General features: G+C 48.2%; 10 protein-coding genes across 10 annotated transcripts; 2 read left to right on the forward strand and 8 right to left on the reverse strand.

Moving 5' to 3' along the window:
- Positions 1–3: 3 nt before the first annotated feature.
- F5147DRAFT_569097 (uncharacterized protein) lies at positions 4–1,480 on the forward strand (the record flags this gene model as incomplete). Its single annotated transcript, XM_041430937.1, has 2 exons — positions 4–484; positions 534–1,480. The coding sequence occupies 2 exons, from the start codon at positions 4–6 to the stop codon at positions 1,478–1,480; spliced, it is 1,428 nt and encodes a 475-aa protein (XP_041297435.1).
- Positions 1,481–1,704: 224 nt separating this feature from the next.
- On the reverse strand, positions 1,705–4,000 carry F5147DRAFT_743535 (uncharacterized protein; the record flags this gene model as incomplete). Its single annotated transcript, XM_041439610.1, has 9 exons — positions 1,705–1,826; positions 1,872–1,943; positions 2,033–2,370; positions 2,458–2,847; positions 2,902–3,410; positions 3,461–3,596; positions 3,646–3,674; positions 3,839–3,894; positions 3,943–4,000. The coding sequence occupies 9 exons, from the start codon at positions 3,998–4,000 to the stop codon at positions 1,705–1,707; spliced, it is 1,710 nt and encodes a 569-aa protein (XP_041297436.1).
- A 188-nt stretch (positions 4,001–4,188) lies between these two features.
- On the forward strand, positions 4,189–5,346 carry F5147DRAFT_675827 (uncharacterized protein). Its single transcript, XM_041435956.1, has 4 exons — positions 4,189–4,553; positions 4,608–4,792; positions 4,848–4,966; positions 5,086–5,346. Exons 1-4 carry the CDS (start codon positions 4,215–4,217, stop codon positions 5,139–5,141), a joined length of 699 nt encoding a protein of 232 aa, XP_041297437.1. The 5' UTR covers positions 4,189–4,214; the 3' UTR covers positions 5,142–5,346.
- Positions 5,347–5,756: 410 nt separating this feature from the next.
- Positions 5,757–6,854, reverse strand: F5147DRAFT_818249 (uncharacterized protein; the record flags this gene model as incomplete). Its single annotated transcript, XM_041443603.1, has 4 exons — positions 5,757–5,820; positions 5,914–6,106; positions 6,170–6,328; positions 6,385–6,854. Coding segments are annotated over 4 exons (886 nt in total), but the record flags the coding sequence as incomplete, so codon positions are not given.
- A 1,060-nt stretch (positions 6,855–7,914) lies between these two features.
- Positions 7,915–10,564, reverse strand: F5147DRAFT_649433 (meiotically up-regulated 71 protein; the record flags this gene model as incomplete). The annotated part of the gene is made up of 12 exons (XM_041433341.1): positions 7,915–8,045; positions 8,101–8,168; positions 8,244–8,361; positions 8,410–8,463; positions 8,513–8,663; positions 8,721–8,948; positions 8,997–9,280; positions 9,334–9,790; positions 9,838–10,018; positions 10,068–10,144; positions 10,197–10,402; positions 10,447–10,564. 12 exons carry the CDS (start codon positions 10,562–10,564, stop codon positions 7,915–7,917), a joined length of 2,073 nt encoding a protein of 690 aa, XP_041297439.1.
- A 1,258-nt stretch (positions 10,565–11,822) lies between these two features.
- On the reverse strand, positions 11,823–12,620 carry F5147DRAFT_769451 (uncharacterized protein; the record flags this gene model as incomplete). Its single annotated transcript, XM_041441045.1, has 1 exon — positions 11,823–12,620. The coding sequence occupies one exon, from the start codon at positions 12,618–12,620 to the stop codon at positions 11,823–11,825; it is 798 nt and encodes a 265-aa protein (XP_041297440.1).
- Positions 12,621–16,882: 4,262 nt separating this feature from the next.
- On the reverse strand, positions 16,883–17,797 carry F5147DRAFT_568885 (uncharacterized protein; the record flags this gene model as incomplete). The annotated part of the gene is made up of 1 exon (XM_041430921.1): positions 16,883–17,797. One exon carries the CDS (start codon positions 17,795–17,797, stop codon positions 16,883–16,885), a length of 915 nt encoding a protein of 304 aa, XP_041297441.1.
- A 1,114-nt stretch (positions 17,798–18,911) lies between these two features.
- On the reverse strand, positions 18,912–19,407 carry F5147DRAFT_649435 (uncharacterized protein; the record flags this gene model as incomplete). The annotated part of the gene is made up of 3 exons (XM_041433342.1): positions 18,912–18,943; positions 18,997–19,221; positions 19,281–19,407. 3 exons carry the CDS (start codon positions 19,405–19,407, stop codon positions 18,912–18,914), a joined length of 384 nt encoding a protein of 127 aa, XP_041297442.1.
- A 1,330-nt stretch (positions 19,408–20,737) lies between these two features.
- Positions 20,738–21,958, reverse strand: F5147DRAFT_675843 (uncharacterized protein; the record flags this gene model as incomplete). The annotated part of the gene is made up of 5 exons (XM_041435957.1): positions 21,851–21,958; positions 21,673–21,795; positions 21,394–21,611; positions 21,116–21,337; positions 20,738–21,062 (listed from the first exon to the last, which is right to left on the reverse strand). Coding segments are annotated over exons 2-5 (688 nt in total), but the record flags the coding sequence as incomplete, so codon positions are not given.
- Positions 21,959–23,441: 1,483 nt separating this feature from the next.
- Positions 23,442–26,108, reverse strand: F5147DRAFT_675846 (major facilitator superfamily domain-containing protein). Its single transcript, XM_041435958.1, has 11 exons — positions 25,692–26,108; positions 25,533–25,636; positions 25,308–25,483; positions 25,077–25,260; positions 24,865–25,024; positions 24,709–24,816; positions 24,637–24,657; positions 24,477–24,580; positions 24,109–24,428; positions 23,852–24,055; positions 23,442–23,798 (listed from the first exon to the last, which is right to left on the reverse strand). Exons 1-11 carry the CDS (start codon positions 25,967–25,969, stop codon positions 23,544–23,546), a joined length of 1,914 nt encoding a protein of 637 aa, XP_041297444.1. The 5' UTR covers positions 25,970–26,108; the 3' UTR covers positions 23,442–23,543.
- Positions 26,109–26,120: the final 12 nt, after the last annotated feature.

Genomic DNA, 26,120 nt, shown 5'->3' on the forward strand with positions numbered 1-26,120 from the left:
ACCATGTCTAATCGTTATGCTCCACTCCCTAATCCACGTACGGACCCAGATTCAACAGAACTAGAAGCTGCTTTCGACGATCAAGACGACGAGGACGACGGCGGTTATGACCTAGATGAATCGAGTCCTCTGACTTATCCAAATCCTTCGAATTCTTCATCTTATAATTTCGAGTCTCCAATTTGCGACTACGACCAACCTCCTCCTGGTTCTCCCCCGCAACCATCTTCTCATGCTGTACCAAATGAATTCGGAAATTCCAATGGCATAATACCTGTCTTTACACTAGACTCTTTGCCCCCGCCCCCAACAGGGCCATGGTGGAAGCGAACCGCAACTACTATCCTACCATCCCATTATGTCAACAGATGGGGTTTCACTTCTGAAGCTAGCTCTCGCACTCCCATTGGAGGAGGTACCAGAAATGACGGTGTATTCAGCAACGTAGCTGCCAAACCATCGCAAGGCGTACGTGTTCAGGAAGGTAACCATCAATCAATCATTTATCAAAGAACGTATTGACACTTTCGCAGGAGACAACGTATACCTCGTTCCAGAAGAATCTTCGAACACAGCTCCCCCAACTTACGCAGCAGCTCAAGCTGACGCTGCTCCTCCTTACCACACTCATTCAATCTTCCTTCCCTCTTCCGTTCATGCATCCCTCACTCTCTCCCAAGGCTGTGTCGTCGTAGATGGCCTTCCCACAGGCACCCTTTTCTCCTTCCTCTGGAACGCCCTTATCAGCACCACCTTTCAATTCGTCGGCTTCGTTCTCACATGGGTCATGCACACAACCCACGCCGCTCGCTATGGCAGCAGGGCAGGTCTCGGAGTCACTTTAATCCAATGGGGCTTTGGCCTCCGCGCGCGATTAGACGACACAAATGGTACACCTATGGGCTCTGACCCAGCCGATGCCTGGCCCACATTCGCAAGCGCCCAAGACGCCAATGAGTGGTTGGACGCCAACCTCGACCGTCTTAACAACACCACACTAGCTTCTACCGACCACATATCTTCCTGGTCCAACTCCGGAGAAGGAGAAGATGGGAACAATGGATTCCTCACAAACGCAGCAGCCAGTGAATGGCTTTCCTTCTTCCTCATGACAGCCGGCTGGTTCCTCCTTCTCACAAGCGTTTTCGGTTTCTGGCGCGTCAAGCGCTGGGAACGCGGCATCATCTCCTCTTCTTCCAATTCTACCGCGTCACAGCCAACCGCAGACGATGAGACAAGGAGGCAATCACTCTTTGAGCGTCTCGGAATGTTCCGCGTTCCTTCACGAACAGGATCTTCGGGTGCAGACGGATTGGAACGGGTGCCTTCCCATATTGGTGATGATATGGTTGGCAGAGATACAACGTTGGAAATGCAATCGATCGTTCCAACCGATCCAGACCATGCACGTCGGATCAGGCGAGCAATTGAGCGCGAGCGCAGGCTGTGCGAAGACTTGCGCGCTGCAGGCCTCTTGTAAAGTCGTTCGAGCTTCAGACTTCAAGGAGCGGATGTACCGTGTATTATGCTTTTCATCGACAGACGTGTTATCTATTTTTCTAGGATTAAAACGATAATGGTCACAATCGTTCATACAGTCGTATTTATTGCAAATCTGTTTCTTGGCGCTTTTCGTCTCTCGAGATTAGATTTCATTCCAAGTACATCCTATATCCTTCTGCGCAATTTATTTCCAGTCGTCAACTATGACCGCTTCAGGAACACTTCCATGTTGAATTCTAGGGCTGAGCAAGGGTATGTGATCTCGAACTTTTCGAGTACGGTGGGGTGCAACACGCCCAGCGTGCCGATCACGATGTCTCGGTCTTGATTGATGTGAAGCGTATTCTTGAGCTCATCAGCAAGCTCACCTGTTTTTGAGGTCTTTGAGGGTGGCGGGCGGTAATAAATAGTCGCTGCGCGTCCAGGGAAGTACGCAGGATCTAAAACACATTAGTACTACGTCACGCAAAAAAGAGCCAAACATACCATATCCCCTCCTTGATGTAATATCCCACATCCTTCCCATCACCCCTCCCAACCCTCGGAACTTCCAACATCTTCATAGCCCTATCCAACAACCCATGCACGACCTCAAACCCCGCACTCCTCGAACACCACACCGCACCCGCATGTCTCTCATTTCGTGCTTGTCTCTCCCGGGATGTATCTTTGAACACAACATCGCTGAGCTCGAAAACACGGACTGGGAGTGCGTGTGAGCGGTTCTCGCGAATGGTTTTAAGGAGCCCTGGCAAGAGGGATGTGCGGACTACTTGGAATTCGAGGGTTTTTGGATTGGCAATTTTTACTGCTAGGGAACCGGGGTCGGGGCGGTTCATGAAAGAAAAGTTTTCTTCAGTGTGAGCACTATTGGATTTTGTTCAGTGTGTTTTAAGTGCGCTAAGGTGGAGGAAGGGCAAGGGAGGGAAGAGACATACGAGAATGAAAGGTAACGCTTCAACCCATCCTGCCATCGCCCATTCCCTCCGGATGACATCCGCGAGCTTGCTGATCGGTAAAGGCTGTGCGACTGTGCTGGTCTGGGGGAAGATATCTGGGAGGTTGTTGAACCCGTACGCGACTGCTGCGTCTTCCATTATGTCGACCTCGTGGAAGATGTCCGGACGCGTGCATGGAAGTGAGACAATTAGAGCGTCGGGGTCATCGGATGAGAGGGTGGGTGAGAGGGTCATGCGCGTTAAAAGGGACTGAATTGTGGAGGGCGTTAGGGAAAGAGAGGTGCAGGAGTTGATATACGAGGCACGTGCAGTCACTGTACGTGGTGTGATATCAGGAGATATGCGCGTCGAACCGTCAGGAAAGACGATCTTGCAAGGCTCGATCCTAATAACAGATCTTCAGCTCCCCGAATGAAACGACAGGCCCAAAACGACGCACGTGAAAGGCTCGGCACAATACTCCGAAAACATACTCGCCACCATATTAATCACGATCTGCAACTTCGTATCATCCGTGGCAGTTGTATCAATGAACACATTCTTAGTCTCCAGCGTGATCTTACTGTGCTCCGAATTGATGATGGGGGGCATACTCAACACGTGGTCTTTTGCATCATAAATGATTGGGTAGACATCAGAATCTCGGATGATGTGCAAGTACCGGGAGAGGTGTTTGTCCGACTCGTAAATCTGCATGAGCTCTGCAGCGGTGTGCGCTGTTTCCCTGCCGAGAGGCGCGAAAGCGATGTTAGTGGGTGTACGAGCTTCGTATCGAAACGGAGGGGTGAGGGTGTCGAGGTCATGTGTTCCGATGGCAACGAGGCTTCGCCTGCGCCCGATGTTTTGGTGTAGTTTGTCTTGGAGGTCAATGAAGGACGCGTAACTCATGGGCGTAAATTTGATGTTGCGAAGCACTGCACATGCGAAGAAAGGACGGATGCGTTGGGTCTGGGAGTGGTAATGTTTGTTAATGCGGACAATGCGAGGGGTAAGCGTACCTCTTGGGAGACAGTCACGGTGATGAGATCTTTCTCACCGCCTGGGGGATATGCGAGTGTATACTGCGGCGGATCTTGTTTTCCTAGAAAAGCGCGTAAGGCGCGGGAGATACCTTCTAGACAGACCAGATCGTATCTGCGTGCTAGTCAGATGTGCATTGCGGTTGCGCTGACTGGCAGCACACCTGTTTGCGGGTACTTCGATTTTTAATTGCTAGAGCAAGGTATAAGCACGAGTGTAATTAGTTAATTAGAAATCGAGACGCACAGGGACGTTCTGCGGGAAGTCCTTTCTTGATCGCAGCTTCTACCTCCGCTGTGGTCTTTTTATTGGTTCAGTAATTATTCCTGCGGTAGAAAAAATAAAGAATGGCGTACGTCTTCGTCTAATTCCAGTCCATAGTCAAAGCACAAACTATCGAATTCCTCCGTGGCTGCGATGTGATCAGACGTATAGAAAACACAGTTGGACGAGGACGTACTATAGTGATGTCCGAGCCGTTCGAAAAGTTCGGCTTTGTCTACTGAGATGGTGGGCATGATCGGTTAATAGAGTATACGAAGCCAGCAGTGTGTAGCTGGACTTCAGGATTGCTTTCTAGATCACACTGGTTTCAGACTTGAAGAAACTATCACTGGCAAATGATCATATCGAGTCAAGTGAGAGACCCCTGGGCACTCCAGGTTATATCGGGGTCCTACCACAGTGCTAATATTAAGTCTTTCACATGTGCACTGACTAGTCTCGTTGAACATGTATACTCCAATATCCTTCGCGCTCCTAGTAACGTCATCCCTGTTCTGCCAGCTGGTTACCTCTCAAACCCATGAATCCACCGAGTTACATCTAATACACCGTGTTGTGCACCCTGACCTTCCTGTGACACCATGGGCTGAGCTCGGAACTGTCACCGTCCCATCCTTCAAATCCATTTCACCCACTGGCTCAGCTGCCTCATTGTCACTGGCAGAGTCATTACGAGATGACCTTACAGAGTTCTCAGAGGCAGTCGATCCTAATATGCAGGGTGCAATGTACCACGTCGCAATTGAGCGTCCAGAATCGGAGGGGCCAGTATCGAGTATCAAAGCAGTCAGCCATATTTTATTCCGATTTGTGAGTGAAGGATTAATAGACTTCATATAGTGTCTACTCCCTTCCTCCACATCCGCAAATGTAGTTATCCATTTCTCTGCGACGGGAGAACCATTTGCGATCGACTATTCCGTTTCGCCTGTACCTCAAGATGGAATATGCCCTGTGACGAACATGGGGAGCTACCCGGCACATAATGCGAGTGTGGTACTCAAGTCACCACGGATGGCGCCTCTGTATGCATTCTCTCACGTTCTTGAACTTGTCTGACTTACACATCCGTGTCTGTAGACCTGAGTTGCGGATCCCACCTCCGCTTACGCCTGAAGGCGAGCCAGTAGCACCCGTCCCTGAGAAAAGTTTCGTGCAGAAGTATTGGATATATATGGTTGTTGTTCTCGGGGCATTGCGTGAGTTTTCGGTTTCTTTTGTGATGCGACATGAAGTCACTTTTATAAGTCTCAACTCGCTCGTCTGCTTCTACCTTTCCTTTGTTGCGAAGCATATACTGACTGCGTTATTCTATCAGTGATTTCTGGGCCTGCCGAGGACTCTCCTAGCGGGGATGGGAAAGGAGGGAAGTAGAATCACATAACTTATCATGTTAACTTTCTGAAGAGGCTCTGCCACTGTAAGCCGGCGCATGTCAACGCGAGGAATTGGTTCTGCCCTGATCGTGAATGCGGTTACGACGATGATACAGAAAAAGTTGTTTTTGATCAGCTGTGACAGTGCTCTTGAGCGGTCAAGTGGAAAATATATATCATCGACTTGCTTATCAAAGTAGCAGGCATTGGTCTGACAACTAGAAAAATTGTACAAGATGCAGGACACCCTTGATCACGCACTGGCTTGCATGTCTGTGATGAAGTCGAAAAATCAGTCCATCCAATGGACATGGTGGCCTATCTGGATTCCCCCCCAATTGAATAAAGCACTGCATGTGCCCCAGGTAGACAGTGAATCAAATAGTGCCTCTTTGACATTTAGAAAGTCATTTGATAGCAATCTGACATCTTAGTACATGTACATGATGTGTTTGTTTGTGGCCTGCATGTATCTATCCCAGGAAGCGCTATTTCACTGTGATCGTCAGCGACATATGTAAAGTGCCTTCGCAGTCTACATATACAGGATCACTAAAGCAACACGGTCAGGTCCAGTCCAGCCCACAATACAGATCAAACTGAGGAAGAGAACTTACTCGTCCATAGGCCAATCACCCAAGCGATGACGTATTAACGGACGAGGGATGCGACTGAATCTACAGAATGGACAGCAAGTGAACAAGGGGGCGATGGTTAGTCACATAAGAAAAATGAGTGCCTTGAGTTGACAGCTGGAACAATAAACCTACCTAGGTGCCGATGTCATTGAAAATTCTGAGGTAATGATTAGAGGTTTCGGGGTTGCACAGTCAGGCGACTTTCTGTGGGCCTCTATCCGAAGTTGATTGCTTCCTTCTACTGGCAAGCTGGGCTCTTCAAGTTGACAAGTAGCAACCCACTTTTGACCACTGCCCAAATAAACCCACAACGTCCATATACGGCCTGCATGCAGTGAATAGGACGTTCCTATCAGTACTTGAAAGATAAGTAATATCGACCACATACCCCTGGCAAGATATTCTACCGCAATTGCATTTGCAGTACGAAGGCGTTTCTGGAACATCCTGACACAGAAAGAAGCAACGAAGCGACCACTGCTCAGCTCTTGTATCTGAACCTCATCTGGAGGACAACCCAAAAACTGTCTTAAGGACTTATACTTGGCTGATAGTGCATGATCAACTAATCCTCTCTAGGGGCATGGAGTACCATGCACTCACGCTTAAACATTTCGTTCAATCCCAGCTGCGTGAACAATGTGTTGTCGCCAACCATCATGAACGCAAGATACAAATCAGAATAGCAAGCAGGCGATGGATCAGGAATGAAGTCCATAAACGCCCACAGGGCTTCTCGGCGGTTGTTCACGATCGCCCAATACAGCGCCGTGTGATCCTCGATATTGGGTTGTTGCAGGAGTTTGGAAAACTCTGCTGCTGGAAGAGTGGCAACACAGGCGCTGACAGTTTGAGCGACAAAGGAAGGACTGTAATCGGGAGAGGAGACAATTGCACGGATACATGATAGGCATTTTTCCTTGGATTGTAAAGAGGCTCGGGGAAATACCCAGCGACATAGCTTGAACCAGATGGAATCTTCCAATACCGTTGAGGTAGAAATTGCATCGTACGAGGGAGGTGCCGGAGAGTTGCAAGGGACGGTCACGCTGACATTGGACTTGGAAGTCATTGTCGTAAAAGCAAATAATAGGGGCCTGCCAAGTCCACAACGACCCGCGTGCGTCTCACGTGCCAGGGACAAGTGCGTTACAAAAAGACAAATTTCAAATGTTTATACCAGTCAATCTCGGCCTCATCCTAGCTAGCTATTAACAGATGAATGACTACCAAGCGACTTTCCACGGAACACCACATACCAGTAGCATGCGCCATTATCGATACAGCATGCCTGAACGTTAAAGACTTGAGTCGTGTGTTGGATGATGATTGGGAGTGGCATCTGCCGGGAGTAGAGTCATCGAGGAAGCGAGGGGAGCTAATATCTGAGGCATGCTGACGAGTGAGTGATTTCCACTACGACAATGACAACAAGTAATAAGATTTAGTATAAGATGCTCAAGTGCATCTCTGAAAGGTGCTTGAGAAGTCGGAAGCACCAGTCCATTTCCTCTTCAGCCACGTCGAACGTCTTCCGCATATCATGTCCAGGACTAAAAGCAGTCACACTCGCGTCAGGAAGGTGATGTGCTAGCGGTGTCGGTAAGGGGAGCTGATGCAATAAGACAATCTGCTTCTCCTTAGTACACCCAACGACCCAATGACAAAAATTTGAATACCACGACGAAACAATACAAACGAATTCTCTTGCACTCTTCAGGCTAATGCCCGGCAAGTGTAAATCATATCGAGCATCTCCCATGCTACGCACTACTGCTGGTCGACACATGGACACGATCCTGGAAAGCAATTGAAGTCATAGTGGTTGCTGTATCGGAGTCCAGTTCAGCGTTATATTCTCGAAGGCTAAGGGATAAGGCGTGGTCCTAGCTCAGACAGCTGCACCAATTTGCAAATCCAGATTATCAGATCTCAACGTCCAAGGGGAATAAAATTGATTGCACGTACAGGTCGCACCGTGACAGATCAGTATACTGTTTAGAGCGTTGGAGCGGTGATTTCCAAATAATAAATTCCTGACGTAAGAACACGCGATGAATGTTTACGAAATAGAAAAATCGTTATTGAGTAGGGCATGGTATCATTGAAAAGATGGCTTGTGTTGGTGCGCAATCATGAGACGCCTACAAAGGCCACCGCCCAATCCCATTGTTCATCACTCCCCCAAGTGCCAATATATCGGCAGGGGATGAAAGTGGTTGCAGGCATATTGTCTCCGAACAGGACGCGCGAGACTGACGACCCTGTTCGAAAACCGATTATCAGCACAAACATCTCGGAGTCTGAGATCCAACGTACAACTAGGTGAAAAATGAGCTTCTACTCTGTAGAACAATCTTGCTGAGAGTGCTGTTGCCCAAAATGCACTGAGCAACGGTATTTTTTCAAGTTCTATTGCATCCTCCCGCGATGGATGTCCACGAGCGCAGATAACCACGCACTGCGGCGAGGTCCCCGACACGTCAAATCGAGAAACTTGCCAGTTCAATATGGGCGGCCTGGTCGAACTGAGGATCACTTCGCTCGACACTTTTGTGCCGCACTCGGGATCAACATCCCCTGAAAATGCGTGAGCACAGGAGGCCAATTCCTACTTGTCCTACACACCAGATAGGAACTCTGCAGTGCGCAATATCTGGGTGCGTTCGGCATGGATATCCCCTGGAAATACGTGAGTACATTAGGACGATGCAAATACGCATGCACCTACCAGACACAAACTCCGGAGTGCGAGATACTTGTATGAACGTGTCTTCGTCTTCGTCTAGGATCGTGAATTTGCCTGTATGCACCAATACTTGTTTCTCGACGCGTGCACCGCGCGGGAGGGACGCGACTACCAAGAACAATGTTGGGGTTTCCTACAAAATTAATATTAATATCAATCTTGATTGCAAGTTTTTAATCTCTTGGCTCACCTCGCAAAACGTTTCACAAGCCCGTCGAGTGTGTATAGTATCAGCATAGTCAACAAGCCAATAAAGCGAAAGCAGCACATGACCCCCTGCAGTGTTGGCGGCGCGAATGACGCGATCCGTGTGCTGGAACACCAACGCAGTTTCAAGTGCCAACGAAGATGGAGAAGGGAGCGTTAAAGACGCAGGAAGTAGACCGATCTGGCCGGATACGAAAACATACGGCTCCACCTGATCCAGATATTAGAAAGGTCTCTCGTCGCAAAAGGCTGGACACACGGTGACAGCTTGTGAATAAGGACCAATATTAGCAGGTGCCCAGTAGCTCAAACTCTGTACATGGAGCGCTCTCCTTGTGTTATCCTTGCGCGCGACGCACTCAAGAATCACACCCACCCCCTCGGGAAGATCTACACCCACACAAGCTCTCGAAGGAGGCGAGACACCGAAGAACTCGGCGTATGCCTTGTTTGCAGCTGCGAATATCTTGGGAGCAAGGGAAGGCAGTAAGAGTGTGATATTAGCTACATCTTCTATGTGTAGATCGTGCGATTGAAGAATTCCTGTAGGCCGATTGGGACTGGATATGAAAATGATGTGAATGGTAGATTGATACCTTGTAGTTGAATGAAGCAGTCGCGAACTTGTTCCTCCTGGGGTATTTCTGAGTGTAGAGAAAAGTTTGAGTGGATGTTTCCGACCGCAAGCCATGATCCGATAGCATGTGTTGATGGATGGTCTGGGATGTGGTGCAGTTTGTTGGTCGGTTCATATGTCCCGCTAGAACCCTTTTCGTATTGCTCCAGGACTGAAGTTTCGACCACGTTCTTCAATTCACCGAATCTATCATCCAAGAGTGGCAGAACTTCGACCTTGCCATCTGTAGATGACTCCTTGGGATGAAGCGAAGCTTGTTTGATACGCAAATATGCAACAGGCGCAAAATCATTGTCCGTATGCATCACGATTTCTGTTCCATCCAGCACAATACGATGTTTGAACGACGGGCTGTCAAGAGTAAGAGTTTCATATTCTCCGCCTTCACCACAGATATGCAAACCATAAAGGTTGTTCTACGAGAAAATGAATCAATTTGTTTGTGTAGAAGCAATGGACGCACCAATCGCGTGAGGGTGTCCTGCATTTCGTTTAATGTTTTTCCTAGGTGTTTCACTGTCAGACCGATGCCTGCTACTTTTATGAGCACGCTTTTAAGCCCGGCTGCAATCATCTCGGACAGCAATTCGGCTTGATCGCGCTGCCAGAGGTAGGCTAAGGGTGTAAGGGAAAGACGACGACACCTGTTGAGCGTGAACATTACAAACTGAATTATACGTGGCCAATACGCACACATGTTCGACGCGAACGCGTTGGTAATTTGAGAGAATAGCGCCGACTGAGACACCTTGCACATCCGGGTGGTGAACCTGGTTTACTATGAGACTAGGGTGAGATAAGTTGGCAAGAGTTAGATCTGACCTTGACACGCTTTAATAAAGTATAGAGATCCTCCGTTTCATCTCCTAGCACGCCAGCTCCACCAGCACTACGCGAACCATACTCTGCATTTTGCTCGATAGCATCACCTTGTATGACGTGTCGATAGAGCGGAACTTCGAGAGCGCGAGCTACAAATTTGATCGCGTCTTGGCCTACTGTCTGGTACATATACGAGTCGATCTCATCTATGGAGATGAGGCGCTTTCGTGAAAGAAAAATAAAGTCAGACCTTTTCCTGATTGCGGGGAGAGTGTCGCTGCAGCTATAAGTTGGTGACCATTGGCGTTGCAGTGGGACAAGTTGTAACAGCTGTCTTTCCCTCCACTAAGGAGTGCGACGTACTTCATTGCAATAAACGATAAACGATGTTAAATTGGCCGATTACCCTACAAAGCGGCGTTATGTAAGCTGGTGTCTAGAGCTACCGCTGACGAGGTACTTACTATATGTGGTGCCTGAGTTACATCAGTAGCGTAGTTAGCCAATGAAAATCGTTTATCGTTTATCGTACCAAAACAGAATATAAACGAAAATTAAGCCACCATAAAATATGGAAAAAGATAAACGTAGATCTAATGAAGAATGCCAAGCAGAAATGAAAATATAAATAATCATTAGAATGCAGGCAAAGGCGGTAACGGTATTAGTAAAAGCAAGAAGGTACCAATGCAGTCTAGATGCTGCTATCTATGTGCTGCACTATGAAATGTCTTGGACTTTATGAGGAAACGAATGTTGAAATTCAAATGATGGGAAACGCTAACATTTGAAGGGTGCAGATGGAATCGTTGACACGGTGCAGAATATGAATCTACGCAAGTACAAAATGTGACAAGGTTGTTGGGTTACTGGGCGAAGGCCCGCAGGGCCTTTCCAGTCTGAAACTCGAAACCGAACCTGGTATAGCAAGGTGAGCTGTGTTCCCGATGGTTTAGGAGGGCTACGACGCATATGGCAAAGCTTGGTGCCCTATGAAAAGAAGGAGTGGACTCACTAATTGCTTCGCTCTAGTGCACCGGTGGTAGTGTGTACCTCGTGAATGGTTCTAGAGTGGGCGACGATTGGATGTATGGAGCTAGGATTTTTGCATGGTCTTGCAAATAGATGGTGAATGCCTCGCTCGACCACCTCCCCATTGTTTTGACTACGTCGAAAGGTACTCCTCTCAACAGGTACTCCAACGTTCCCCCGATATGCAGCCCATGACCCTTGAGGTCTGGTAAACCTGCTGCGCTCGCTGCTAGTGCTAGTCATTTGACAAATTCCGACTTCGATAGCAGTCTTAGGCCTTTGTTGTGTTTCCACATGAAAAGGTGTTCTTCATCTCCTCCTGGGTTCACTCGTAAGTGATTCTGCATGGCTTCCTTTGGGTCTGTGGGGCCGTTCTGAGCAGCCCAATAGGTCTCTTTGCCCGAAAGAGGTGATGATTTCGTGCTGGGTAGTGCGAACTTGGTTACTGGTAGATTATTGCGGTCAGTGGCTTCAGACATTCTGTTTCTTGTGATGTGTTTGCATGGGTCAAAACATTTGATTGTTTTGACCGTGAATTCACCTAAACGTGCTATAGAGTAGAACATTGTCATCATGCAGGTGTAGAAAGCTGCGTCAAGCGGTTTGTTTAAGTCCATCTGGTTGCGGATGCATGTGATGAAGTTGGGAGTTGAACGGCTGTCTCTTTGGACACTTCGAAGATGGAGGAGCGAGGACCGATGTACCTTTGAGTAATGTTTTAAGCTCTCCCGGTTGGATCATCCAGGCTCTACCATGGAGTAAGTGCCAGGCTTTAATGCCGGCTACGAAGTTTGCTATTGCTGACCCTGAATAGGAACCAGCACAGCTGGACAGGAACTCTAGGAGAAGGTTGGGGTTAACGGGGCAACACTTGTCCTCTTCAACGTGGTTGATATCGCAGTATACGTGGAAAACTAAGAGACCCGCCCCATACGTCTCCTTTGTGGATTGCGCCCACACTGACCCTATCACATCTAGGATTCGATCCAATTGTTCATCCGATACCTCGTGGTTCTGCGACTTCTCTAGCGTCGACGCTAGTTGCCTGGTACTCTCTCCTGCTGGTACCCAAAGCCTTAATCGATCTCGTGCTAGACAGTGTGGGTGAAGGACTGAAGGGCGCGGTGTTAGGGACTGTTTGTAGATTGAGGGGGTAGCTATTTGTACTGGTTGGCTTTGGGCTAACGGAGCTCCGAACTGTGAGCGGCTCTGAGAGTCATTCATTTCGGAGCGCTGCACTGATGTACCTTTCTTCTTCTGCTCGAGAGATCTCTTGTTGTTCTGCTGCTCTTTGCTTGATGAGTGCTCGATTGATGAGCTTAGCTGCGGGAACGGAGTATTTCCCGTCCTGCAGTAGCCGTAGTTCAGTGGGGGATAGAGGTTGGGTTGCATCGATGAGGAACGGCTCAAGCTCACTAGCGATACTGATGGGGGGAAGAAGAAGGTGGGTGGGTCTGAGAATGCCTCTAGATGGGCTGTCTGCAGGGTTGTGCTCGCTCACGACGTATGTAGTGACAATTTCGAGACGGTAAGGTAGATTGTGGAGGAAATCATGGATTCTTCTGAACACCCCGTTGACTTCTTTATTACAATGTCTGTGTTTCCACCAACCTTCCACGACTCTGGTGTTGTCTCCATGGACGAGGACATTGCTGCTAGTGCCAGGGAGAGAGGCGATGGCATGTACGAGGAGTTCGAAGCCAATGGCTTCTGCCCAGCCAATATCTCATTTGCCATTGAGGGTTTGCCAACCTGGAATTAGTCTCCACGCTCTCCAATAATCGCCAATGACTATCCCTATTCCTATTCCAGAGCTCATGTCGGAGAATGCTAGAGGGTTCTGGAGTGGGGGAGTAGCGAAGATGTCGCAGGCCACACCACCAGATTGAAGTAGTTCGGACCACCAATTAAGGTCTTTGGCTACTGTTTTCCCAGCCCTTCGGGGTAAGAAAGGGTTGGATTGACTAACCACTAGCATATCCTTGAGGCTGGTGATGTATGCTCTGCCTCGAGGTGCTGCGGCACACGCATGCAACAACTTGCTGTAAAGTTCTTGAACGTCCTGGAGGATGTGTGCGTGACGCTTCCTCCATCTGTGTATGGCCACTAAGTACTTGGCTACCTTAGCCTTGCTTAATGCTACTATCATTAGTTTGAGGTTCCAACAGAAACCTATGTAAATCATGGACATGTTGAAAAGTTGGTCTTTCAAGACCTCCCAGATTAGGCCTAGCTCGTCTGATAGGTTATTTATGTCCTGTAGGCAGAACATAAATAGGGCATTGTGTTTCGAATGAGGTGACTGGTTCGAGAGGTCAATTAAGGGCTGCGCGCGACTTTCGTTTGATTCTTCTATTTTTCCACTGATAGGACAACGTTCACCGAACCAGAGTCTTCCTTCCGTTTGCCTTAAGCCAGAACTGGCGAATTTCTTATGCCATGTCTTTCTGTCTGTTACAAGTAACATCGGTCACGTGGCCCCCCTATCATTTTCCCTTCATCCTCGCCCTCACCATCTACCGGCTCGTCCTCCTTTACCGACTTTCCGTTGACCGGATCCTCGGGACCGTTCCCGTCCCTCGCATCGCCCGCCTCTATGCACGTGCACGCATGTTCCTCCCTTGATTCGACCACCAATGTGGTCCCGCACCTATGACCCGGTCTGACTCGTGCCACCAATGTGGCTTTCCTCTTTCTGTTCCCTCTGACTGCGGATTCCCGCACGTTGTATTCTTACCGTTGGTTCGTTCCAACGTTTCTCGGTCTCATTCCACATTCGACCACCCATCACTAATCCGGCTGTGTTGCCAACGCACCTATACCATTCTCGTTTCCCCTTTACCCTTACCTACTGTGCGGTAGCCTTGCCCTTAACCCTCTCCACTTAGTATAAGTAGTCGGTCACCCTGTACTAGATTCTCTAACTTGAATCTACTCAATCTTCCCTGGAACATACTTCCCTCTGAACGCCCCTTTGGCTTCAGTCTCTAGTATCTTTTCTTAGTTGCTCATCGCAACTAAGTCTACCTCGATCGACCTCATCGTACGGACAAGACAGTCCTTACCTTGAGTGACTTCACAGACATCCGTCTACGAAGTCACGTGACACGCGCGTACTGTGATCGCTGCCAACTCGTCGTCGCCAGTATCACTTGCTATACCGGATCCTTCCGGTTACGTCACGAACGTTAGCGGACGACGCCCCTCTTAGGGCTCCGCCTAACAGATCTATTTGAGTGCGTAACACTGTTTTCGTTATAACGTTCGAGAAATTCGCGACGTATCCTGAAAAAGATGTGGTCATCTACCCACTTGTCTAACAGTCTGATGCCTTCATGTCAAAATATTTCGGCTCTGGCATCAGCTATGTGACCGTAGATTCCTGCCAAAGGCGTTGTGCTGAAGGCTGTACAGGTATCCACGCAAAAGGATGTCTCCAAAACTCTGACTATACCTGCCGGCCATTGGGATTCATGTAGCAGTACTGTTTGGTAAGCTTCAGCTATGTCCCGAGTCGCTACTTCTGACCCTGGAGGAAGATTGGCTATTAAGTCATAGATTATCGAGAATTTTCCCCATGTTGTTGGAAAATCGTTAGCGTTTATGCTCGAATTCACTGACGCGTTTGCGAATGTCGCATTGATTTTGTGTGGGAATGAGAAGATCTGAATGAGTCGAAACTTTCCAGGTTTGCCTGGTTTTGGAATAATGGACAATGGGGACGATTGGAAAGGTCCGATCAGTCGTTCTAAGGTGTCAGCATCAAAAGGGCCAATGTATCTTCCTTTGTTGATCTCTTTTTGGATAATGGCACGAAATTCGATAGCAAACTCGCTAATTGAGTCTTTATTAGGGGGGGTTTGTACATTGGTGATAACGGGAAAATCTATTTTGAAGCCGCTATGAAGGCCGTCTGCAATATTCGCGAAACGTTTAGCTAACTCTGGGTGATTGAGCGCGCGAGTCCAAGCTTCTGCCTTATACAGTGTTAGTGGATTCTGCTTTCTGCACTCAAGCGCATCTTTGGGCTCCATGAGTGGTGGCCCCGCACCCTGAGCACACATGTTTGGTGTTGTGTCTGGCCACAGTACAGCCCTCTTCACGCTGCCAGGCAGTGCAGAGCTGTTTTCCGTCTTTCGTCCACAGACCCTTGTGGATGTGTTCCGCAAAGGTCTCGTGTTGCTTATCCCATGTGTGGGAGGCCATGCACTTGATGGTCTTGTGGGGGTTTTGTCCGAGGCACACTGCGCAGCATGGGAGGGGACCAGATGCAGGAGGTGCACGAATGGTGCGTACCTTCTTGTTAAAGTTTGATACTTCTTCTGCTGGTGGGAGAGGGCATTTTTGCCCGCTGGCAACTTGGTGCATTGAAGCCATCTGTGGCGGCCATAGTGAGTCTAGGTTGCTGGTGATGAATGCCGCCGCTGCTTGCTGTGATAGCAAGTGATGCGTCCACATGTGGTATGTGGTTTCGGTTGCGCGCGGTGTGCATCCCGGGGGGTGTTCAGTTGTGATAACTGATGTTCGTGATGAACATTTGTCGTTAAGACAGCCCCAATAGACAGTGTGATGTGTCATTGGGTGTGAGGTTGTGATAACCCGCATTTGCAATTGGTGTTATTGGCATGTGATTGGCCAATAACATTTTTAAAAGGGATGTGATAGCCCAAAGGAGAAGGTAGTGTGGTTTTGAAGGTGTTCGAAATGGTGAGAAGACGGTGTAGCACTCGGATCGGCGCTGGGCTCGTATCCTGCCAAACACATAGGTATTCCACATACACATTCCTCGACACTCCATTTACCTTCCGAGAGTTCCATGTGTTCGTCCGAGTTGTCTGAAGGTTGTCCGTCCATTTCCGAGGCCTGTACACAGTTCCGATCCTCCATACCATGTCCCGTCCGTGTCCGTTTGACTTCGCTGGTGCGTTTTCCACTTGGTTATCTGTTATTGATTATGTTTAGGGGCACATATGTTGTCGGCCCGTCAGTTATACGCATAACAAACACGCCCTGTGCCTTATTACATGCATATCTCTGTAGCGGCTCGCCTTGAGTCTTATTACATTTCGGATGTCTTATCTGGCTACTGGTTTTGCCTACGCAATTTCTGGACTTTCACGCTGTAGGATATAATCTGTCTCGCTAGATACTCGCACTTCACTTCACTTTCCCTGCTACGAGTCATAGTTAGTAGAGTCACTTTCGGATAGTCGTACTTCGCGCAATCGACCTTGTTCATTCTGAACAATTGTTTGGCCTGACCGCTGCCATTTTGCTCTTCGCTGTCTCTAAGTTCTCCTGATAGTCTTTGCTTAGTTATACTTCATGAAGTCTTATACTTCGATACACCCGCCATACTTCTCTCGGAACCTTCGCTGTTCATTGGAAGCTCTTCGGACGCTTTGCGCAACCTCGGACCTTCGTTTCTAGACGTCGGACCACCTTCGGACCACTTCAGACGAGTACTTTGGTACTTCGGACATATCCTCGGAACACTGAGTGAACTCTTGGTAACTTTCCTTCTCTCACTTCGATCTTAACAAGATATCCCTTGCTTTATATCAAGGAGCATTTCTATAGGCAGTCTCTTTGGGACGAACATCTCACTCGCACTCTGAGTCTTAAGGTAACACTTTTGTAGCGCCCACATAGAATCAACTCTTTACAACGGGCTTGCGGGAGGGATTATGACTGACCTGTACTGCCATTGCTGTCTCCTTCTCGCGTTTCTCGTTAAACAGTTCCTCCCTCACCTCCAACAGCAAGTCTTGATTGATTTCTTCCAAGCTCCAGCCTTGCGCGGTTCCTATGGTGAGGTGCCAGCGGCGGCGTTGTTGGGATTGGTATAGTAACAATGCTCTTTGTATGAGGGGGTTGGGTGCATGGCACCAGTGATGAGACTGTAACGCTGTCCAGAATTGAACATGCATGTCCAACCGGTCGTCCGGCCAGTCATGCATTTTCATGGAAAGGATCATGCGCGGTGCAGCTTCATTGAACTCTTCCCAGGTAAGATTTTCGTCCTTGACTACAGGTGCTGCTTTCGGGTCCTTGACCGCCGCTGCAGGGACCCAGGAATGGATTCCGTCTGCAGCGGGTAACATCACCAGCACGTCTGGTTCGGCGATGGATGTTGATACTCTGGCATCGTCTAAACCCTTGTTAGTGAAATAATGTAATTCACAGTAGTCACCTGCTTTGAGTTTCCGAGTCGCATACTGCGCTGGAAGGATAGTGGGGTCCAAAGGAACTTTTCCGCGCTTGATGGGCGCGTACTTGTTTTTATTCTTCTTTCTCTCTTCTAGCCGTGCTGCTTCTTCCTCGTCTCTGCGGTCTTGTTGTCTTTGGAGCTCATCCTCCTCTGCTTGCTGACGGGCTTTGCACAGGCGATCTTGTCTGTCTGCCCAATGCTGTTTCTCTGCGTTGTTGTTCATGTTCCATAAAGCTGTAAGGGACTGAACGGCTTGTTGTTCAGATAGACCTTCATTTATCAGTGGTTGACGTTCATGCTGGTACTCAGCTAGAGCATAGTCCGGTCTGACAGCTTTGTTTGGATTAACGTTGACCATGTCGGAAAAGGTGTAGCAAAAATGTAGAACTAGATGCTTATACTGAAGCTGATAGATGAGTACGATGTGGGCAGAAGCAAGAGGTTCTGCGCCACTTTGCTTATTTGCGCTGTAGCACTCAAGCTCACGCTAGGCTCGTATCCAGCTATTTTCTGATACATGTCAAACATCTGAATCACTTCCCAATGTTATCCGACACTCATCCGCTCAATCCGACGCTAACCCACTCAATCCGATGTTTATCCGCTAAACCCGACGCTAATCCGATGGACCTGACATTTCCTGCGCATCGGACCCAATATTTTCCCGCACACTGGTCCTCCCTATGTCTTGTCCCGTCGTATCTATCCCCACTAGGTGCGCAGTTATCAGTTTTCACGTCGCTAACACTGTAGAACGCGTTATTACATGTCCGCAGTACATTGTGTCTTATTACATAGGACATCGGACCCGAAAATCAGCGCTACTACATTCGCCTATAGCACTCCGAATTTCTACATAGACACTATATATTTCGCATACCTCCTACCTATTTACTTACCTTTCTACCTCCAAGTAGGAGGAGGTCATCTGATATTCATAGTTCTTAGTTGGATTCCGCAATATCATCCATTCTTTATCCGAAACATCTGACAGTAACCCGCCATTCGCTATCCCTGACATTCGCTATATTCCTGACGCAAGCCGGACGATAACCCAACGCAACCCGAGGCAAACCCGCTAACCCGAAACCTGAAAACCTCAGACCCGACATTTTTGACATTGGACTCATAATTATACCTTTGGACTTTGTTTCCCGTGCTTCGGACTATCTCCCTTTTGATATAACTGATTATTCTAATACCAACAGCAAGCCCCTCGGGTCGAACGCACTTGTCTTGCAAGTATAGCAGACTAGGCTGTGCACGACCACAACATTTTTTATATTGCTGGCTACTTACTTCGTGTAGTGCTCAGCAATTGTTGTATCTCTACAGCGCGTAGACTTACTTCTACGTTAGCCTCGTGCCTCGGCTAACTTAGAATGCCATTTTCTGTAATTATAAAATAAATATAAATAGACAATAATAACATGAATACTTACTCTGATTTGTTTTCCCTTCAGGTTGCGCAGTCACACCAGGTTGTGCCATGAGGTGATTACACCTGGCAAGATATCAGTATTATGTAATAAAAATATTAGTTAGATTTGGACGTACCTAGTGCTGCAAGTATCTGGCAATTGCTTAAAATGAAATAAGCAATAGGAGCCGATTGCAGGACACCTTGGCCGGCGATGCCGCAGATGATGAGGATGCCTAAAGAGGTATACCTTGCATATTTTAGGGGTTCGGATAACACCCGTTCGGCATAGTCAGCCAACTCGGAGTTTTTGATACCTTCTAAAAATGCATCATGGCTGGTTCCGGCTAACCTCATGAGGACTGGCACAGCCATGCATCAATTAATGACTCATTATGAAAATTTGAATTTTACTCATCACATATGAGCGTGCTCATTGGAGGAGGAGCGGATGTAGTAACATTTGACTGGGTCCCCGGCATATTTGGGGGTAGGGGCTGTTGGGACACAGACACGGTTGTGGTTGTGATTGGGGGTTTTTGTGTCATCTCAGAAAGATAGGGAACTTGAGTTTCAATATACATTTATATACTACATTCTCCATGGGTCGGATGTCTTGGATGTCCCGGATATTCCAGGATTCGAAATATTCTGTGACATTCTGTGTTCACTTCGAATTCTTTTGTAGTTACAGATTGGCATAAATTCTAACTGTACCGGCAGCAGTGTGCTCCGAAGGTAATTAATTTGATTGATCGATCTCGGGCAGTAGACTTATTCCCACAGAAGCAATTTGCATTCATCATATCTACATATTGTTGTCGACAGCCATGTGCACGCTCCAATTTATCTGAGCATTATTTGCCATGAAGTGGTGCATACATATACAGTATTATGGCTCAGCAGCTGGTTCGCATGCGTTGTTACTATCCTCAAGAGGTGTGCGATCGAGTAGTTCAAGACACTAACCTGTCATAACTTGGGTACCCCCTATGCCTACTGTGACAGCGTGATGACAGCGTTACTGATCATGTAATTTAGCCATATTAGGTAGTCGTTCGTCGTACAATGTTAAGTCAAAATGAATCAATTCAACTATCACAAAGCAAAACAGACAGCTGCAGCATGAAAATGAGTACGTATGCGACTGGAATAGGTGCGTAAAGTAAGTAATCAAGCACTAAGTACAGCAAGAGCAATCGGAGCAGTCAGAATGGTCGTTCGAGCCTTCTTTGATGAACGGGATGAGCCTGCTTGTGCTCCAGCATGTTTGGAACCATGAGAAACTAACAGAGGCACATTCTCCTTGCCAATCTTGTCTGGAGGAGTGTAGGAAGGCTGCCAATGAGTCTTCGGGATGCGTGAAGCAGTCTGCTCCAGGTCCGTGAGCCTCATCTCCTTCCAAACACTTACAGGCAGCGGTAAACCAACATCTCTCTGTCCCAGTACCATATACTCCTCATGCTCCCAGAAGATATGCTTGTGCATATTGTAGCGCCAAACGGCGCCCACTGGGATGACTGCCGTCTTTCTCATTCCCTTGCCGGGTGCCAGAGGGAGAATGGGATGGCAAAGCTCACATTTAAGTGGCAAGTTGCGGCATCGGGTATTCTTCAAACCGGTCTCGGCGGATGCATATCGGAATTGGTGCTGGTACATGCACTTCGTGTCCCATGTTGTTGCAGTATTTGATGATTGGCTGTCGGTTGAGGATTGTCGACTCAGAGAGCGAGAATTAAGTGAGGTATAGTCAAGTATACTATGAGATGAGCTATGCAAATGATTGTCCGTGTGTGATTAGTGCTGCTGTGGTCTGGTTCGGTCCAGTTCAGAGGGTCCTGGACGAGAACCGAGAACCGGACCATGGTCCGGTTCTGCAAAATCTTCGAACCCCAAACTGGACCACAGAGAACGGTTCTCTGTGGTCCGGTTCAGTTTTTTTCTGGTCCGAACTCGAACCGAACCCGAAAATTTTCAGTGGCAAGCGCGAAAAACAAAACATTGAAATACTAGTTTACACATCGAGTAGCTACTCTAATGATGACTCCATACCCCTCTGCCTCTGTAGCTGCTGAAGATGCTGACGTGGCCGGCGCTTCAGAAAAAATTGTGATGCTGGTGGCCGCAGGATTCTCCGAAAAGTGGAAAGCCCACATGATGAGAGCTGTATTGATGAACACTGACCAATTCGCGAGGACACACTCTGACATTTTCAAGTAAGGCGTAAGAAATGGTCGAGAGATGAACGATACTAACCGACGGCCAAAGCCAAAAGTGAAAAACCGGAGATCAACCGGAGATCATCGTGCGCGACCTGCATCGTCAATCCAACGCTGAGGATTAAACCTGTGTGGTTTGGGGAAGACTTCAGGATCATTTGCGATAGCCCTGAAGCATAAGCGTCAAACCCAAAGGTGAGAGGACGAAAATGATGGTAGTTCTTCCAAATGATGTCCTCAATCGCGCGATGCGCAAAGCCTGTAGTGCAAGGTGATCGTTCAACATTGCGTCATCACAACTCAAATAAAATGTACCTCCAAAAACTCTCATCGTATTGAAAGATTGGGTCATGTCCAGCGGGGTGAGAGACAACGGGTGAGAGACAGAGGGTGAGAGACAGTGGGCGAGTGAGACACGGCGAGCGAGCCAGCAAAAGCCAGCCGGCAAGAACAGCAAGCGAGTGAGAGGGGATGCAGTGAGGTGGCAGGCATCAACATAGGTGCAGGTGGCGTGGCGTGTGATGGGTTGTGCGCTGGTAGCGATGGGTGCTGGCCCTCGAGGGAGCCATCAGCATTCAGAGCACAAATACGCACCTCTGCAGCATAGTGCAAGACACAATCCCTCCAAAATCCACCTTGACCGCGCCTAACATATCAACCTCCAGTAAAAGGTAGTCTTGCGCAGTGTTGTAGCCGGTCCTCAATGAATAGAACTTCCTGTTATAGAGGTGAGCGGGTGAGAGACTTGAGAGTTTAATTAGTTAGTGCTTACCGGTATACCTTCGAAAAGGCTAAATGTAGCTTGATTAATCAACAATGTGAATCCTGAAGACAACAGTCTGACGTCGAGGCAGGTGTTGTCGAAGTCGAAGTCGATAAGGGTTCGGAATGGTTCAGGAAGGCCGAACCAGAACTGGACCGTTTGGGAAGATCTAGAACCGAGAACTGTTTTCCGGTCCGGTTCTGGCTGGCACAAGAACCATGGACCGAACCGCAGAGAACCGGACCAAAAGTCCGGTTCGAACCATGGTTCTGGACCGGACCGCGGCAGCACTATGTGTGATGGTACTTGAAAATCTATAGTCGGTGTCTGCAAATGTCCAGATGATGTATCAGAATAATGTGAATGATGATTTGATCTGTAATGCGTCATTTGATAGGAATCGTCCTCGAAGTCCGTGATGTATGCAGTTTTGTCATTGTTATTACTTGAAGCAAACCATGAGTCGTAACGTGTAAATTGATGAGTCGTAGAATACATAATGAATGAGGTTTAAGAGAGAGAGATGCGAGTCGTTGACGAGACGCGTCGAATCGATATTGACGCGTCGTATTGATATTAATCACTCACATGTTCTCGAAAATCACATCCAAGATCTGACATTTAGCAGGTACCGTCTTTACATGCTCGTGTTTCATTAAAATAACTATCTAAACCTATTCTACAGTAGTAAAAACACCCCCTTTACAGTACTCGCCTAACGATTTTACGATGATTTGAGGCCGCTGGCGAGGAACTCAAAACGTGTCGCTCGTAACTTCATGTGGCTATGTATTAAGGTTTTTTTACTTATCTAATGTTGAGCTCTGTGTTCGGGATTTTGCGAATGCACACCTCTTGACTATCCTCCTGCTCATCCTCGCCTCCATCACTCTGGGTCCGTCCACCAATGTTGTCGAAAACCGCCGTCATCGAGATGCCGCCGCCCCCACTCAACGCAGAGCTTCAACTGGAGTGGCAAGGGCAAGAAAAGCAAGCGCACGTCTCACACTGGGCAAGACATGCTCCCAGCGATCCGTCCTTTCGTGAGCATCAGAACCATCTCAGACGCGAGCGTCATCACCTGCAGCCGCTCTCCATCATCAGTTCAACGGTGTGTTGACATTGTGTATTCTCTTCGATTTCTTAACCTGCTGGTAGAGTCTTTGTCTCCACTGACATCGCTTCCTCCATCTTCTTCTCCAACGCCCTTCGCGGTCAACGAGCGACCTGCCGTAAAACGTCCTGCACCGTGATGGATCTTACTACTTTGCAACAACCCTCCACCGCCAATCACGCCATCTACATGGAATTGCTGCTGCAGCCACTTCAATGCTCTACTTCTTTCAACGGAGTCGAATACTAGTATATTTTGCTGTGGAAATGGCGCTCTATTTTTGCCTCCTTTGCATCCTCTTCCTCCCCGAATGCGCGCTCTGTTGAATGAGCCCATACGACTTTGGCACGTTATGGAATTCTGTCGCGTCAGTCCGCAGGCGAGCGGACGGCTTGTTTATTGTATCTATCTCATTTGTTTTATACCGACCTCTATTTACTTGTTTTCACTGGGCGTGAGGCCTTGAGGTATAGCAAACGGGCGATAGACAAGTGATAGACATGAATACGGAAAACTTATATGCGAGATACAGCGGTTGAAAATATAATGTATGATACAACGATTTGTCCACCCTAGATCACAAGAAAATCAGGGCTCCTCTTCAGCCTTGAGCTCCTCCAGCACAGCAAGCCCACTCCTCATCTGACGCTCTGTCTTGGTGGGTGGCACCATACGACAGGCAGCAGCGCCGATCAGCGTGCACAAACCTCCGAACCGCAGGACCCATGCTACGCCATTCTTACCCAGGTATGTGTTGTGATCGGGCTCGAGATCGGGAGAGGGAGTGACGACGTCGGTGGTTTCGTCTACGATACGGAATATCACAGATGAGACGAGGGCGATCTAAACGGGAGGAGCTGAGTGAGGTTTCAAGGTAACAGATCGACAAGACTTACGATAAATTGTGGCATCACGATAGCAAGGTTATGGATGCCGAGGATCGTGCCTCCTGCTGGCCTGGTCTCACTATCGCTGACCTCACCCTCAGTATCAGAATTTGATTCGACCTCTGTGGAACGGCCAAGTAAAGGATCTTGCTCGGAGGCTTCAGTTGTCGCTTCAGGTGTATGGGGAATCTTTGCATGTATCTCTTTCAACAGCTACAATTCACGACAATTCAACTCAAATTCAGTTGGGAAAGAACACGACTGACCTCCATGATAATGGCGAACGGCACCCAACATGCAACAGCCCAACATATCCCAACCAAACTGATTGCGACCGTAGCTTGCTTGACGGTGCTTATCCAGAATGTAGAGAACGTTAGCAAAGTGAACAAGATCATCGCCGCTGTCCATATGTCCCGGAGGAGCCATGGCATCTTGGGAAGTTTTATAGTGCCTTCTTGACGCCACATGTGAAGTCTACCGCGGAAACGTTCAATCTGAGCATCTTCATCATCACCTTCTACAGGGAGAAGACGATGGTCACGTCGTGCACAAAGGGGAAGTACGCTGCCGGCAATAACAGCCACTACGTCGATGTGAGGTTTTGCTTTAAATGGTATATATCAAGACATACCTATGCTGTATAGCAACATTGCGAATTCACCAGTACGAGTGGCTAACTCGTTGTCTGGCTCCTCGCCTGTCTCGTAGGCCATCACTTGACCAACATATGTGGTACTAGTGTGTAAAATCAATTATAAAATGAGATATGAATTAAATTTGAGATTTCTCACGAGTAGAACAAAAATGGGAACCTGATTCGACGCGTCAGCACATTCGGTCAAAGAAGTACCCATACCACGCACCATCCCATGAAAGCAAAGATCTGCACAAAACATACCCTTCTGATAGGTCTCGGAAGCGTTGTCATCGCACTGTATATATTCTCCAAGATTTCACCGAACTTGCCACGCCTAGAAATTCGTTCAACTAACAAGTCAGTCCCATATCAATCCACCGACCTCTGGTTATTCTTCCTTACTACGGAAGCTTTCTCCTCATGACAGAAGCAAGTGATCCACACAGTGGCAACAAGGATAGTCATGCTGACAACACAGAACTTTCGGAACTGATCGCCACCCAGGAAGCTCAGGAAGGGCAGCTTCGCAAGAGGGATGAAACCTTGACATCGCGTCAGTACAGTATCGGTAAATGAACATGGACAACAACATACCAAACCCGTAGCCAACGATATTACCTGCTTGGCACATACGGCTATGCCAGGCATTGCCGGCATTGAGCTGATCAGGGGGAGTGATATCCAGGAGAAGATTTCGCAAAGATGCTTGGAGAGCGTTCAGAGCAAAATCAAGAACGTAGAACGCGAAGACAGCTATGCCGATCGCAACGTTTACAGCCTGGTAGTGTAAGAGACACGAATGGGGAATGATGAACAATAACATACCTGCTTCGTGCGTTCTGGATCCCAGTCACCAGCACCTCCACCAAAGATGTCAACAAAGAAACCAGCGATGTTCTGACAATACGCCAACGCTAGCGTTGAGACGACAAGTGCACCGGTCGATAAGACTACCCAGTATCTCCGCCGATACTTCGACGTAGACGAATCAGATATCGCACCTTGTGAACTGTTCAATTGACTGCCCAAACCCTATCTCAAAGAACATACCTATGAGAGGTTGTGCAATAAGACCGCTGATAGGCCCAGCTAGCCAGACCAGGCTGGTAACCTGTTCTGATATCCCCAATGACAAAAGAAACGGAGTTCCGTATCTAGCGGGCGTACTATGTTAATATTTTTGGCGAACCAGTAGCATTGGAAACTGACCCTAGCTCCACCGTCCACGCGATTTGGGCGCCAGCCATGGATATACTGAGAGTAATGAGATTCCATGTGGTCAAGCGTGTTCGCCCGGGTTCGCTTTCGTGTTGCTTGCCAGACCTGTCTGTCTGCTTTCCGTTTCCGTCTACCGCCTGGTGTGATTCTTGTTCGACAGACTGCGTTTCTTGTTGAGAATAAGATGTTGTGCGCGACCTGTGGCTAGCTGGCCATGCTATCTGGGTGGTTGGGTCGGGGTCCGCGTCAGGATTGTATGCAATGGTCATATTTCTGCTTGAGATGGTGACAAGGAGGAAACCAAGGGTATAAAAGACAGCGAAGTAGAACTACCAAGCTGATCAGGTTCAGCAGTCTGGACGCAAAGAGGCGCAGACCTCCTTAAGCAGAGCAGGCGAGGTAAGTGCTATAATAATACTC

The sequence above is a fragment of the Suillus discolor genome (assembly GCF_016758755.1).
Source record: "Suillus discolor strain FC423 chromosome Unknown F5147scaffold_7, whole genome shotgun sequence".
Classification (NCBI taxonomy): domain Eukaryota; kingdom Fungi; phylum Basidiomycota; class Agaricomycetes; order Boletales; family Suillaceae; genus Suillus; species Suillus discolor.